Source organism: Drosophila sulfurigaster, chromosome 3 (genome assembly GCF_023558435.1).
Source record: "Drosophila sulfurigaster albostrigata strain 15112-1811.04 chromosome 3, ASM2355843v2, whole genome shotgun sequence".
NCBI lineage: Eukaryota > Metazoa > Arthropoda > Insecta > Diptera > Drosophilidae > Drosophila > Drosophila sulfurigaster.
This window is the reverse complement of record NC_084883.1, coordinates 1,297,023-1,311,251: the sequence shown is the minus strand read 5'-3', so window position 1 is coordinate 1,311,251 and position 14,229 is coordinate 1,297,023. Positions and strand designations below refer to the sequence as shown.

The window sequence follows — 14,229 nt, the reverse complement described above, 5'->3', positions numbered from 1 at the left end:
GAGCTGACATCGTAACTTGAAGTGCTTGCTTGAAGTCCAAAGTCGAACTACCGCCTGACATTAACCAATAGACAACTCCATCAGCGAAACCACAAGACAATAACTGCAAAACAAGCCGAACAACAACAATAACTTGACTTGAGTTGACTTGGCGATGATCGACCGAGTTAATAGAAAGCGAAAACCCGACAATTTTCACAACTTTGTTGGCTGCTAAGCCGCGAAAGTAAATAATCCAATTATCGCACACATGCGCGCCCGTAGCATAAATAAAATCATATGATAAGACAACAGCTCCCAGTGCACTGTAGAGTCGCCCAGTCCAGTCGGTAGTCCAATCGTCCAGCTATATAGTTGCCCAGTTGTTCAGCTGCTCAGCAAATTGCATAAACATGTTCCATGGAGGCGAGTAAATGGGGGATTCGAACCACTGAGGAAGTAAGTCAGCCTGACTGGGCAGAGGAGGGAGAGACTTGAAGGCATTTGAAATATGCTGCATTAATATGCCGATAAATTTTTTGTTGTGCGAGCGACTCCAGCCAACAACTCAATTAGATGACAGGCCGCAGTGGAGTTTGAAATTAAATGCTATAAAATATTTTCATGCCACAGTCGCGCAACTTTGTTGCGTCTCGCGCCGCTGCTGATTGTGCGTCTTGTCATGTCTCCTCTTCTTTTTTTTTTGTTTTGTGCTGTGAGCAACACTCGTATTGTGTCAATGTCAGCCACCGCAAAAGCAACAGTCACAGCAACAGTCACAGCAACGGCAACAGCAACAGCCACTGCGTGCTTGTCAGCAATTTGACAGACATTCATCAACGAATGGCAAATGCTTCTTGCGATCTGAGATCTGCGATCTGAGCCTCGGTGCCTGTCACAGTTCGCCTGTCGCATACTCAATCATTATGGAGTCGCAGTCGCAGTCGCAGTCGAAGTCCCCAGTTGAAGTCACAGACTTGCAGTTATCATTCATTGTTGGCTTTGTGCCTCGTGCGCATAATTGATTTCGTTTTTTTTTTCTTGCAGTTGTAGTTGCTGCTGATGTTGCAAACTCTTCTCTCCCGCCACGGGCAAAAAGCCAGTGGCTGCTCCTTTGGCCAGCTCCTTTTGTTGTCATATTAATGTCAAAAGATTGCACTTGATCATGAATTGTGGAATTGTGAAAATGTTGAACTGCGTGTTTGCCACTTTACACTTTACACTTCGCACTTATCACGCCTGTGGGCCGAGAGAGCTCAAGAGCCACACTGCCACAGTGTGCTGTGGGAAAGTTGCACTTGCCACACTGCTGCTTGGGTGAAAGGATGAGCATGAGTCGTCATCGTCATCACCATCATCGTTGTTGTTGTTGTTGTTGTGATTGTTGCTGTTGCTGTTGTTGTGTGGGTGTGCCACACAGTTCCTCTTCATTTGACGAACATGGGAAAATATTTTCGTCTACACTTCTTCTGGCTCGACTGCAAATTCAAATGCATTGCCAACATCAACATCAACAACAACATCCACATCAACATCAACGGAATCAGCCAAATGTGATTCTGTGCAAATATTTTAATATCGGCACAACTTCTTGTTGATTCACTTGTCTGTCTGGCTTTGTTGTCTAAAAATAATACGTACACCGGGTCCAAAGCACAAGTTTATCAGACAACTCAAGCTATTACTGACCTAAGCTACTTAAGTGTTTAATTGCGAACATAAAATACTTTTAGAAATTTAAATTATTTTAATTGATTAAACATTTCATTAGAAAAGGTTTACATAGAAGAACAAAATAATTTGGTTTTTTTATTCGATATAAAATAATGTAAGGAAAATAGTATACCATTCAAATTGGTTTAAATTGCTAATGAGTATCAAAATTGTGAAATTAACTTTAATACGATTAAGCTTAGCGATAAAAAATAATGTAGAAAAAAACTAAAAGCAACAAGAACATTGAAATTGATTTAAATTCCAAGAGTATAAATATTTTAAAGTAAACTTAAATACGATTGGTGAAAGACATAAAGTTTAAGATGAATGATCTTAAAAAATCATTGACATGAATATGTATTTACTAAATTTAGTTTATTACTATATTTAGTACATGGAAAATATTCAACTAAATTAAATTTGGTATAACTATTTAAGTACCAACTATTCTATTATTGTTTGGAATATTCAATGTTCATTTTTCATTTAATAAAATTTTCTTTCACTTTATCACAGAAGAGATATTAAATATATAACACAAAAATACAATTAAAATATATTACGTATTGAGATATGTTTTACTTTTTTATTTTTTCTAAAATTTGTATGGATCTAGAAAATTCAATTACATTGAATATATTTAAAATCATTTTATCAAAGTTTAATAAAAGTTTATTTGAATTAAAAATATATCCCACCACATTTTTGAGAGAAATTGCTTAGAAATCTAAATTATACGAATGATTGTTCAAAAAATAAGAATTTTCTTAAAGTCCAAAAATAATTGTCTCTTTGACTTTAGCATTTTCCAACTCAATTCATTGATTATCTCGTCCGTTGATGCTGTAAACAAGTGGATAAACTATCATTTAATAAAGTGCTAAGAGCAGACAGGGGAGTTGACAGGGGCTGAAACCGTAAATGGGATTGCGGTTGGGACTGCGATGCTGATTGCGACTGAGATTGGGGCTAATACTACGTCTGCGACTGTTGATGGGGTAAATCGGGGGAGGCAATTGAGTCAGTTTTACAGTTAGATGCCAGTTAATATAGATGTTATTCAATGTCAGGGCGACATCGAGCAGACGCAACGGAACGGGGAAGGGGAGGGAAAGCTGAGTTGGGTGTCTGTTCAATGTCATTTCCTTGTGGCCGAGTTCATGACTTGACTGGAAACTTGTTGGCATCGCACAATGATTGCATATAAATATCGAATAATTACTGGCGTCTAAATGTTGTTGCTATAATTACATGCAACATGTGCGAACTGCGAGTAAGCGCCCTTTAGCAGCTCGTCATTGTTTTTGTTGTGGTTGTTATTGTGAATGGATTGCACAATTAAATGATGCAATTAAATGACAATTTATTAGACAGCCGCATGAACTTGGTAGGGCTAATCCTGAGAGGAGAAACTACTTGCGGACTGGCCAATTAAATTTAGATTGAAAAATCAACTAGCATAGCAGATATTTAGTGCAGAAAACTTAATAAACAACACAGAAATATATGGGGTGTGCGCGACTGTAAGTTACCCGATATTTTTTTTAATAAAAACAAAGCAGTGCGGTTTTATACTTAAATATACCAAATTAATATACCTACAAGTGTCTAAAATATACCGAAGATTATTAATAGTATATAAATATAATTAATTATACTCCAAATATATTACAATTTATATCTGATCGCAGCCAGGAATCATTAAGACTGTAGTTATGATTGTGCATATCTACTAACATTCGAGACTATATATTAAACAAGTAAGATAACTACAGTCGAGTGTGCTGAGATACCCGCTACCTAGTCTCAAAATATACCAAAATAATATTCCAAAATTTATAAATGTGTCAAATGGTATATTTGGTATATTGATATGGTATATTGAAGATATAATATAGAGTGCAAAATATACCAGATTGTCAGCTAAAGCGCCTAAGACCCCTAGTAAGAAGGCGTTTTTTCCATATAAAAGTATTTCTTAAATAACTTCGACAATTTTATGTACCAAAATTGTTATTCGAGTTTTGTCAATTTGCGGAGGCGGAAATGGGTGTGGCACAAATTTGAATCTGCTGTCGATAAAAAAATATAGCTCTGTCTTTTATAGTCTCTGAGATCTACAGACAGACAGACAGACAGACAGACAGACAGACGGACAGACAGACGGACATGGCTAGATCGTCTCAGCTGTTGACGCTGATCAAGAATATAGCTTCGGAGATGCCTCCTTCTACCTGTAACATACATTTCCTGCCGGCACAAAGTTATAATACCCTTCTACACTATGGGTAGGGGGTATAAAAATTACGCTTACTATTCGATTTTTTCGATTTCCGGGCGGTAAAATGGGCTTTGCAAAAATCTAAGACAAACTTAATCTGCATGCAATCGGAAAAATTTTAGCTTTATTTCATAGTCTCTGAGATCTAGGTGTTCATACGGACGGACAGACAGACGGTCATGCCTATATCGTTTTGGTTGTTGACGCTGATCAGGAACACATATACTTTATGGAGTAGGATATGATTCTTTCGCCCGTACACGTACATTTCCTGCCGGTTCAGAATGATAATATCCTTCTACCCTATGAGTATTGGGTATAAAAAGTAAATGTTTCATAAATGTAGTAAATTAACTGCAAGGCTCAAAGTAACGAAGTTATTACCGTTAATTATTTGACAAATATTTGATCACAATTTAGGCTCTAATAGTGAGTGACAACACACCGAAAACTTCTAACTCAAGCTCAACATTATAAAATCTTTATACTAATTGGCAAACAGACTGTTAATTTGATTATAACCACCTAAACCTGAAATTCATGTAAGAAGCATAAACACTTAATCCCAAGTCTGATAACTTGATCAATAAAATCGGAAACAAAACAATCCAACTAATGAGTAACCAATGATGAATTGCGCATATTTCATTCTATTCCTGAGAATCAGTCGTAATCCTATGTGGAATGTATGATCTCAGATTGTAATCCTATTAGCGGTTTCCCTCAATAATAATAACCCACAGATATATAGACTTAAGCTTAAGTTTAAAGCCCAATAATTCGCAATCTTAAAATTAAATGCAAATCTCCCAATGAAGAACCGGTTCGAATTAACATATCTTAAGAGTCGCATTGGTGTATAGTACTATTGATATATTCATTCTTGTACTCAAAGTTGTCAATATGTCGACAGAGTTGAGTAAACCACTAAACTAAAGTAATGTTATAATCAGCTGGACAACAACAATGGCAAACTGCAGCATTATAATTACGATTACAATTTCAATTTCAATTTCAATTCAATTACAATTACATTAACGTTTACAAAGTTACTGTTGTTGGCTCATAAAAATGGCAATCACATTTGCATTACATGAGTTTTATACTCATACTCATACTCATACTCATTCTCATTCACAATCACTCTGTCATTATCTCAACGAGTCACAGTCAATGCAAATTAGAATGGTACATCAAATAGGTGACGATATGTTTGAGTATGAATACAACTATCAGTATGAGTGTGAGTGTGAGTGTGAGTTCGAGTGTGAACTGCGCATTTTCAATTCGAAGCGCGTTCTCCAAATGCCCTTTTTTGTAGGTTTGTGATAGACTCGATGACTTCAAACCCTGCCAAGCGTATTAGCCAAGGGCCATCCAAGCCCTATAAATTATATTTGCAGGAAAATAACAAACGTGCAGGCGCACATGATATATAGTTGAGACGTAGTTACCAAAGTCTATTTAACCACAAATACTTCATTCCAACGCTTTGATTGTAATCCGGCCTTATCCGATTAAATATTGACAAAATCAAATCAAGTACAAGATGTGTCACAATTTGTAAATGTTGAAATCGATAAATTCCCGAAATAAATGTAATAGAAAGCGGTACCATTTCTGGTTTAATTTCATTACTTAGTGAGTGACTTATTCGCTTTCTATCCATAATAATAATAATAATAATTTAATATTTTCAACAATCCAACATCAATATATAGTAAGTCAACTGAATGATAAGTTCAGTGCATATATGTATATTTAGTCTTAACTTTTGAAAAAGAGAAAATTAATAAAACATTTTAAGATTTCCTGCAAGTCGGGGCATTTTAATATATGTTATGGTATCATTTTTTTATATAAATATAAATTTAAATGGAAGTTTTCTTAGTTCGCTGTATCACAATTATTATTCGCCTCACTCTGATTTCTTAAATTGCGATTTGTGTGCGAAGTATGCATTGATTTTTCATCTCATACATTTTTTATTTACTTTTCTCCACTCGAATGGTTCTCAAAAATAAAAGTATTTATTTGCTGTCGCAATGCGACAGTCGCATAAATTGCCAAATGCCAAAGCAAATGCCAAAGAAAGCACAAATGTATTTCCGGTTTGCCGCAAAAATTTGATTAATTTCCGAGTAGCAGGATTTTTCTTTGACGGCAAAGGAAATTGAAAATGATATTTAGGGATATGATATTAAGGGACAGTTGAGAGTTGCGTCATGGTCTAATTGGCTGATTCAAGCCACCTTAAGCAGCTGTCCAGTCGAGTTGTCATTTAAGTGGGGCAAGCGAAGGAGCCAGAGGTGGAATCAGGTCAAAGCAAGTTGGCTGTATAAAGTAAACTGGGTTGAAACGAAAGCTAGTTTCGAGTGTAACCTGAATCACCTTTCGGAAATCAATTTCAAAGCCTTTACGTCTTTGACACTTGCCGCTATTAAGTGTTGTCCTGTGCAGACTTGAGACTGCATCGGGTCTTGGCCAATTTATTGACCATTGCCTGCCATGGGCAATTAAGAAATTCCTGGCTGTAACTATCGACGCTTTATAATTTTTATCACATACATTTTTTATCGCAAATATCACAACTTCATCAGCAATCACAGCAGCAGCAGCAGCAGCAACAACAACAACAGCCAAGCGGACAATTAGCCATAAAATTAGCTGCAAGTTGGCGAAAGGAATGTGGCGACCAAGGCAAATTGAAAACAATTTAAGTTATTTGCATATAAATGCAACTTAAGACGCTGCAACAACATCTCAGTAGCCACTGCGGCAACTGCTGCATATTGACCATGTTAACGTGTTGCTCTTGCCTCTTGAGTGTTCACTGTTCTCTGTTCTATGTTCTCTGTTGCCTGTTGCCACATGCAGTTCGCTGTTGGCTTCATTTGACTTCGAACTAATTCTTACAAAACAAGAATATTCTAGAGAATAGTGCTGCACTAGCCAAATGCTCTGTATAGTAAAAAAATATGTGGATCATCGAACTATGAAATCATCAAGAAAAAAAGAAGTTAAAAAAAGAAATAGCATATTAAAAATAGATAGTGACTAGCATGATAAACTTTGACTTTTAGTACTACAAAAAAAAAGATTTAAACAAAATGGAGTAATTTGAATTAATGAAGATATTTAATACACTTAACACCTGCAGCATATTTAATGTTTATGAAGCAAAGTAATCTATGAAATCTCAAGCTACTTATTGAAATTTATAGCATATTTACTTAGTAAAGAATTTTCCACATTTATTAATTTACAATTGCAGTAAAATTTCATAAAAAAATACCGAAAAATGTATTGAAAATCAATCTTTGAAATTAATAAGAAAACACACATGAATGGAGTAACAGATATTTAATATAATTATGCAAATTTAATATATACAAAATTGAGGTAAAATATAACTTATTATCCTTATTTTCTAGTCTATTTGCTTAGCATGAAATCTTTCGAATTTATTTATAACCGGTAGATAGATACATTTTTGTAGGTTCAATGAAACTATTCTCATGGAATGTTCGGATTTGTACAAGATAAAATAAGATAAGATAAAATACTTAAGATATTTATTTAATATATTTATGCTGCATATATTTTATATATGATATAAGATGCAAAGTAATCCTTTTAATATAAAGCTAAATATATTAATTTGTTTTATATAAATTTGACATGGAATTTATCAAATTACAAGTACAACGAAAAAAATATATTTATTAAATATTTCTTCTAGTAAAAAGGTAGTTTGAATAAAAATTTCAAACATTGAGCAAACCACCTTAGGCTTTTTTACAACTAAAGAGTATAGAAATGGCGTGTTGCTACCGATGATCGAGATAATGCTAACTGCAGTGCCGGTTTTATCAACTCGAGAATATCAATATTGATATCGCAGACGGCACAACAAACAACAACGCCCTGGCAACAAACACACCCAGCGATATATCATTTATGATCCTAAAAGCAATAGCAAGAATAGGAACAAAACAAAACACAATAAATTACCATTTTTCGCCTTTTAAATGGCTCACGTGGCGCCAAGCGAAAAACACTTGCAAATAAATCTAAAAGCGAGTGAAAAATGAGGGAAGTATGGTTGTGCTCGTAGTTGTAAAAATATTTGAGCTAAAGTTCAAACTGCATTTCACGCCTAATTTCATTTGACAACAAACGAGAGAAAAAACGGAATTTTTTTGCACATTTCACATATTTTTTCACTCACTATTTTTTTCTATTTTTTTTTTTTTTGCCAGGCAGTTGCGGGCGCTGTTGTTAATTTCCGACATAATTGCAAAGCAATAAGGGGTTGTTGGGGGGTTGAGGCAGAGAGGGAGCGGCAGACCGACTGGTTATGACAGGAGCTGGCAGGGGTAAGAGGGGAAGGCAGAGACAGCTGCAAAAATCTACGGCAACTGTGGAGCATTTGAATAATTTGCAATTAAACTGCAAAGCGACAGAGCTCAGCATTCAACTCAACCAATCAAGACGGCCAAAACCAAAAAAAAAAAAAAAAATACAAGTCGGAGCATTTCTTTTGAGGCTGTGCACCGTGGCGTATGCGTAATATTGTATTTGATTATTTTGATCGAGTTTGTCTCTCTGGCTGGCTGGCTGGCTGGCTGGCTGACTGGATAGCATTTTGAAACGGGTTTGCCAGAGTCGAGAATGAATCGAAATGTCCGCATCCATCAGCTGTCCACGCTTCAAGCTGATGAAGACAGCAGCTCGTGGCCAGAGACCGGTCAAAACCAACACCCAACTGTGTTTCCAATTAAACGCCGCTTTGCCAAACAACGACAACGACAATGACAGCAGCAGCGGCAGCAACAACAACAACAGCTAACTGAACATCAACGTCATTTGTATCTGTTAGATGCAACAACTTTCAGTTTGCTTTACGGTTAACTTGTCAGTCATCGTGCCAAAGAGCCAAAGAAATTGAACTTGAATGTTTATGTGGCAGTCGCTTTAAATCAGCATGGGGGGTCCAAAGCAACCAGGTGAAGTTTTTCCCCCCGCAGAGCCCACAAAACTTCCAGCTCATCAAATGCGAATTCAACTGTCAACAAGTTGTCAATCAATTCGAGCTGTTGATTTGCTGATTAAACGCGTTTGATTGATTGCTAGACTTACATTTTGATCAATTGCCTAATTGCTGTGTTGGTTAGCATTAACGAGAGGCCAAACTCCACAGAATGATCAAACACTGCGTAGAGGAGTTTTTCAAATATCTTCTGCTAAGTAAATTACATTCGTTAAATTACATGATTCAATTCAAATTTATACCTTATTAGGTTACTAATTCGAATTTAGATTAATTTTAAATAAACAAATAAAACAAGTCAAACATCTACTGTCGAGTGTGACCGACTGTGAGATACCCGATACTCATTTTCAATAAAGCCATATTCTATAAATATACCAAAAACATACCGAAAAAACTAAAATATACCAAGTGTTGTATTTGGTAAATCAATATTCTACTACAATTGAAAAATACCATAGATTACAAAGTATATCATATCTACCAAAATAACTAAGCCTCGATTGCAGAAGTAATTTTTTACCATACAAAAGTATTTCTTAAAGAACTTCAATAATTTCCATTGGATCGCAAACAAATTTTAGGAATTATAAGTACTGTTCTTATTATAGTATGAGAATTTTGAAACTTAAAGTGCTGTCGAAAAAAATGATCTCTATCTCTTAGAGTCTTTCAGATCTTGATGTTCATACAGACAGACAGACAAACAGATATGACTATATTGTCTTGGTCTCGGCTGGTGACTCTATCAAAAACATTTGAATATACTTTATGTGGTCGAAGATGACTCCTTCTGCCTGTTACAAACATTTCCTGCAGGCACAAAGTTCTAATACCCTTCTGCCCTATAAGTAGCGGGTATAAAAACACTCTTTTGGGCTAACGAGTTCACAGTTTGCGCACTACCGAAACAGTGATATAAAATGGAATGCTTATCTATAATTGGCATAATGTTCAATTTTGAAACATTGGCTAAAAATAAATTACTGCCAAAAATAGCGAGCTCATTACCAGCTAATGACATTGTTTTGTTTGTAAACACAGAGAGAGAGCGAGCTCTTCTGTCTGCCAATGTCATTCAAGACACAAAGTCATGTTTCTGCTGCTCGTTTACTTTGTGCTCAACTCACTCAATCAGGTGGAGACCGCACCCAATCGCCAGTTCAGCAGTAAGTTTGAATGGATCTGATCTTTAAAAACCCTCGCACACAACTGTTCAAACAACTCTCTTAGCATTACGCACTGAGTTTAAAAAGGTCTTCGTCGACTTCGATGACAAGATCATCTCGAATCTGACGGGTTGGCTCAGTGAAGATGCATCTCTTAATCTGGATATGCATGTCAAACAGTTGATCTCATCGAGTCGCACCACTGTAACGGTCAAGTACAGAGTTGAGGACTCTATGAACTACCTAACACTGTTGAATTATGACATCGACACCTGCAAAACCCTCAAGGAAATGATGGCAACGGGTCTGGTCAGAGTCTGGTTTCGCAACATTCGCAAATACGGAAATATGAGTCCCAGTTGCCCAATAAAACCTGTAAGAACACACACATTTTCGGTAGACTTCCTAATTTTAATCAATATTTCTTCTAGAGCTACTATAATCTGCGCAATTTGCGGCTGGAGAGCCAGAGCATTCCTGTTTTTCTGCGACCCGGTGACTATCGCATTAGAGTCTTCAACTACAATGGCAAGGCCAATGCCAAAGCTAAATTGCGACATCTGGTGACTTGTGTTACAGTCGAAATGAAATTTTATTAAATGCGGATTTCAAACAAAGCCTCATCAGTTTTTGTTCCAATATTATCGTGATATTGAGGGGAATTTTACCAGCTGATTTCGTAGAAGAGACAAACAGCAAATTGATAAGCATTTCAAATTAGCTTCATAGAAATACAGTTGACGCGCCATTCTTTTCTTATTAACCAGCCTAACACCTTAATTTTTATTTAAGTAAATTTAAATTTCGTAATAACTATTTATTAAATAATTTTACCATTGAAATAAATAGTAACACTTTTCTTTCATTTGTGTTTTTCACAACTTAAAACAAATTTATTTTTGCTAGATGGGAAAATTTCTTGACATTTAATTGTCTCTCTTTCTTGTATAGGAAATGTATTTCCAGCTTAACAAATTTATTATTATTATTAAAGTTAATTTCAGTTTCGATGGTATATTTTTAATGTATAACAATTGGTATAGTTTTGTATTTTTTATATATATTAATTCGTTATATTTTATGAATATTAGCGCTATGTTTTGATTTTATTGGAAATGGGAAGCGTGTATCTCACAGTGATGCAGACTAGATAACAGCTTTCCTATTTGTTATGTAATTACTTCATTTATTTTAACATCCTAATAGTATTTGTGACTATTTTTTCCTTTTTTATCCTATTCACTAAATTTTGTTCTATATCACTATTATTTTCTGTTGGAAAATATGTATGTATTATTATATCATTTATATATTTTTCATTTTCTTGCTTTCTATTATTTGCTGATTTCCTTAAATTTTTCTTTTTATACAGTAACATCTTATTCTAGCTTTCCTATACTTGAATATTTCTTATATTTCAAGTTAGCTTTATTACACCATCTTTGACTTTTCAGTGAATTCCAAATATATTTTTTGCTTTAGCACAGTCATTTTTCAATAGTCAGAAAGATTTCACTCGGCCTCCATTTCTTATTTCACATTTCTAGTATAAGAAACTCATTCCCTGCTTATCTTCTGTGTTTTTCACTTTTCCTGACCTTTTCCAATTGTGGATTGCATAACAATCCCAAGGCTCTTTCGACTTGTGCTGGGCCAAGCCAAGTGTTGAACAAATTCCTTCGCAGTTTGGCTTTGTTTCCGCTGACTTGGCAATTAGTTTGGCTCCTTGTGCGCTGTTTGTTGGCGGTCAGTGTGAAATTTATGCACGCCTTTAACTAATTGCATAATAAATTCAAGCGAATTTATTGTGAAGAATTTATCTAGCCGAAATGCAGTCTATTTCTGGCAAAACAAATGCGCCTGGTCCACTTAATAAACGTCAGACAGTCTGTCACAATAACTGACTTATAGTTCGGGGCGTGAAACAAATCCAGCAACAACAACAAAAATACCGAGAAAAGTGAAAACCCGAAAACTTGTAAACTTGCAAACTTGCAAACTTGGAAACTCAAATGTGTCGTATGCTCTAATATATTGCCACAATTGTTTTGAACTGTGGGTGTTTTTTTGCTGGGCAATGCATCTGAATTATGGGCTGCACTTACTCAGCAATCGAGCAATATGCATAGGGGGAAGCACAAACTATATTTTATTGTAGTTTTACTGAAAAATCACAAAATAAATTAAACTTTATTATAGCCAGTTGTCTACTAGGATACTGAGAAACGCAATATTGCTTATAAAGAATACATATTCAAAGCGATTTAAATAATTTTTATATTTTCACAATAAAATAAGCTAATAACAAATGCCGCGAAGTACTACAACTACAAGATAATTTATTATATAATATTAAATGATTTAGAAATAAAATGAAATATTCTAAGAACCCTCTAAGTCCGTTCTTCCACTTAAATTGAAGTTTAAGTATGCTATGATATATTCTTAAAATTAAGGCTTCGAAGTACTATAATGCATCATATTTTATGGTAAATGATTTGGGATTAAGTATCTTTAAAGTATCAATTAATTCAAACAACATATGTTATTTTAATGCAACATTCAAATTCCAATCGCTTTTATTAATATATTTCTTGTTAATTTTCAGGTTACCACAGTTTACGGTCTATGCCAAGATTATTTACCTCCTGATGGTGAGTATCTTTTCATGCGAAAATTAAAGAAAATGTTGTTCATAACATATTGTTGCAAAATCACTAATGATATAATAATTGTAAGTAAACATCAGTGGAGCGTAATACGAGTGCTATCTAAATTACCTGCACGATCTGTACACTTGCGTATTTGTTTGTGGTTTTTATGAACTGTGTTTTTGTTTATCGCATATCGTATCAAATAATACGAGTATTTGAAGAATTCAACGTAAACGTAATATTTACATTCCATTGTATCACACGTTACGTCAGTGTAAACAAGCTTCTAAGGAGCAGCCAACACATGAGACTAGCGAGGCCTAGCCCCAAAAAAAAAAAAGGTATTCGCCAGGTATTCATTGATAACCGATCAGAACTATGCCAAATATTTTATCTGAACTAATTGGCATTGCCCTAAAAAATCGATACAATCAATGTGAATACACGATAGAGTCGTGGCCGCAGCAATCTGCCGAGTCTGTCGATAAATTGACACTTGCATTGGCCCTGAGCACATATTTGCCGAACTCATAAAAGAAGATCGAGCGAATTGCTCGACTAGCAGCTACCCTAGATAATCCAAGCTTCATCCATTGTTGTTACAACGCAAATATGCTAACAGCATTCTGAGAAACACAAATACGTATACGCAATTTATGAGAACTGTGCCTGCGACACTTTTGTCTTTATTCGATGCAGGGTATTATACACTTTGTGTAAGTTCAACGGAAATTTCAAGTAAATAATTATAAAATGCCAACAACTGTTCGCTAATTAAATTATACTGTTTTTGCCAAAGCTCTTTACATGTTCATTTCGTATTCGCATTTATTTGCCTTTTGCCGCGTTTTTTGTTTTCGTTTTTTGTCGATTTTTGATTTTTTATTCATTTTAATTTATTTTACAATCAATTTTAAGTGTGCCCCCGGGTGTGTACACACCGTGCACATGCTATGTGTTGGGTATTGGGTGGGTTTGACTCTGGATGTCTCCGGTTGTTAATGTGCCGAAATAAATAACTGGAATGTCTGAAATTCCGCAGGCATGAAACAACTTGGCGACGTCTTTACAAGTTCCGTTTAACGTTATTTTTCACTCTTTATGAATTTACACAATTTGCGAGTAATGTCCCCCAAAGACAAGCCAAGCGAGATGACTGCCAGACTCTCTTAACTTGTGTTTATTTATTCTAAATGAACATCTTTTTTCTGTTTTTGGTTTTTTGTTTTCTGTTTTCTGATTTTTGCAAATTATTTTGGCATGTGCTGGCCGAGTCTGGTCAAAGGCTCATCGCAGTCGCAGTCACAGTCGTGCCTCGAGCTGCTTGAGTTGTTCAACACTTCAAGTGTTTTCTGTATATTTCAAGTATTTTCTGTA

The 14,229-nt window shown here is 35.2% G+C and overlaps 2 protein-coding genes across 4 annotated transcripts in view; both read left to right on the top strand.

The window, feature by feature from the left end:
• LOC133841603 (mucin-21) overlaps positions 1–14,229 on the top strand; it is a 79,307-nt gene that overhangs the window by 7,485 nt on the left and 57,593 nt on the right. For all 3 annotated transcript variants that reach the window (XM_062274203.1, XM_062274204.1, XM_062274205.1), the window contains exon 3: positions 12,807–12,852. In XM_062274203.1, coding sequence (XP_062130187.1) covers positions 12,807–12,852 — 46 coding nt within the window. The remainder of the gene's footprint in view (positions 1–12,806; positions 12,853–14,229) is intronic.
• LOC133845983 (uncharacterized) lies at positions 10,050–10,959 on the top strand. The gene is made up of 3 exons (XM_062280681.1): positions 10,050–10,198; positions 10,263–10,573; positions 10,630–10,959. Exons 1-3 carry the CDS (start codon positions 10,123–10,125, stop codon positions 10,795–10,797), a joined length of 555 nt encoding a protein of 184 aa, XP_062136665.1. The 5' UTR covers positions 10,050–10,122; the 3' UTR covers positions 10,798–10,959.

Excerpts from the sequence above, each read along its gene's own strand:
- LOC133845983 (XM_062280681.1), top strand. The coding sequence starts at position 10,123 with ATGTTTCTGCTGCTCGTTTACTTTGTGCTCAACTCACTCAATCAGGTG. Across the intron at positions 10,199-10,262 it reads ACCCAATCGCCAGTTCAGCA|CATTACGCACTGAGTTTAAA; the intron begins GTAAGTTTGAAT and ends CAACTCTCTTAG. Across the intron at positions 10,574-10,629 it reads CCAGTTGCCCAATAAAACCT|AGCTACTATAATCTGCGCAA; the intron begins GTAAGAACACAC and ends TATTTCTTCTAG.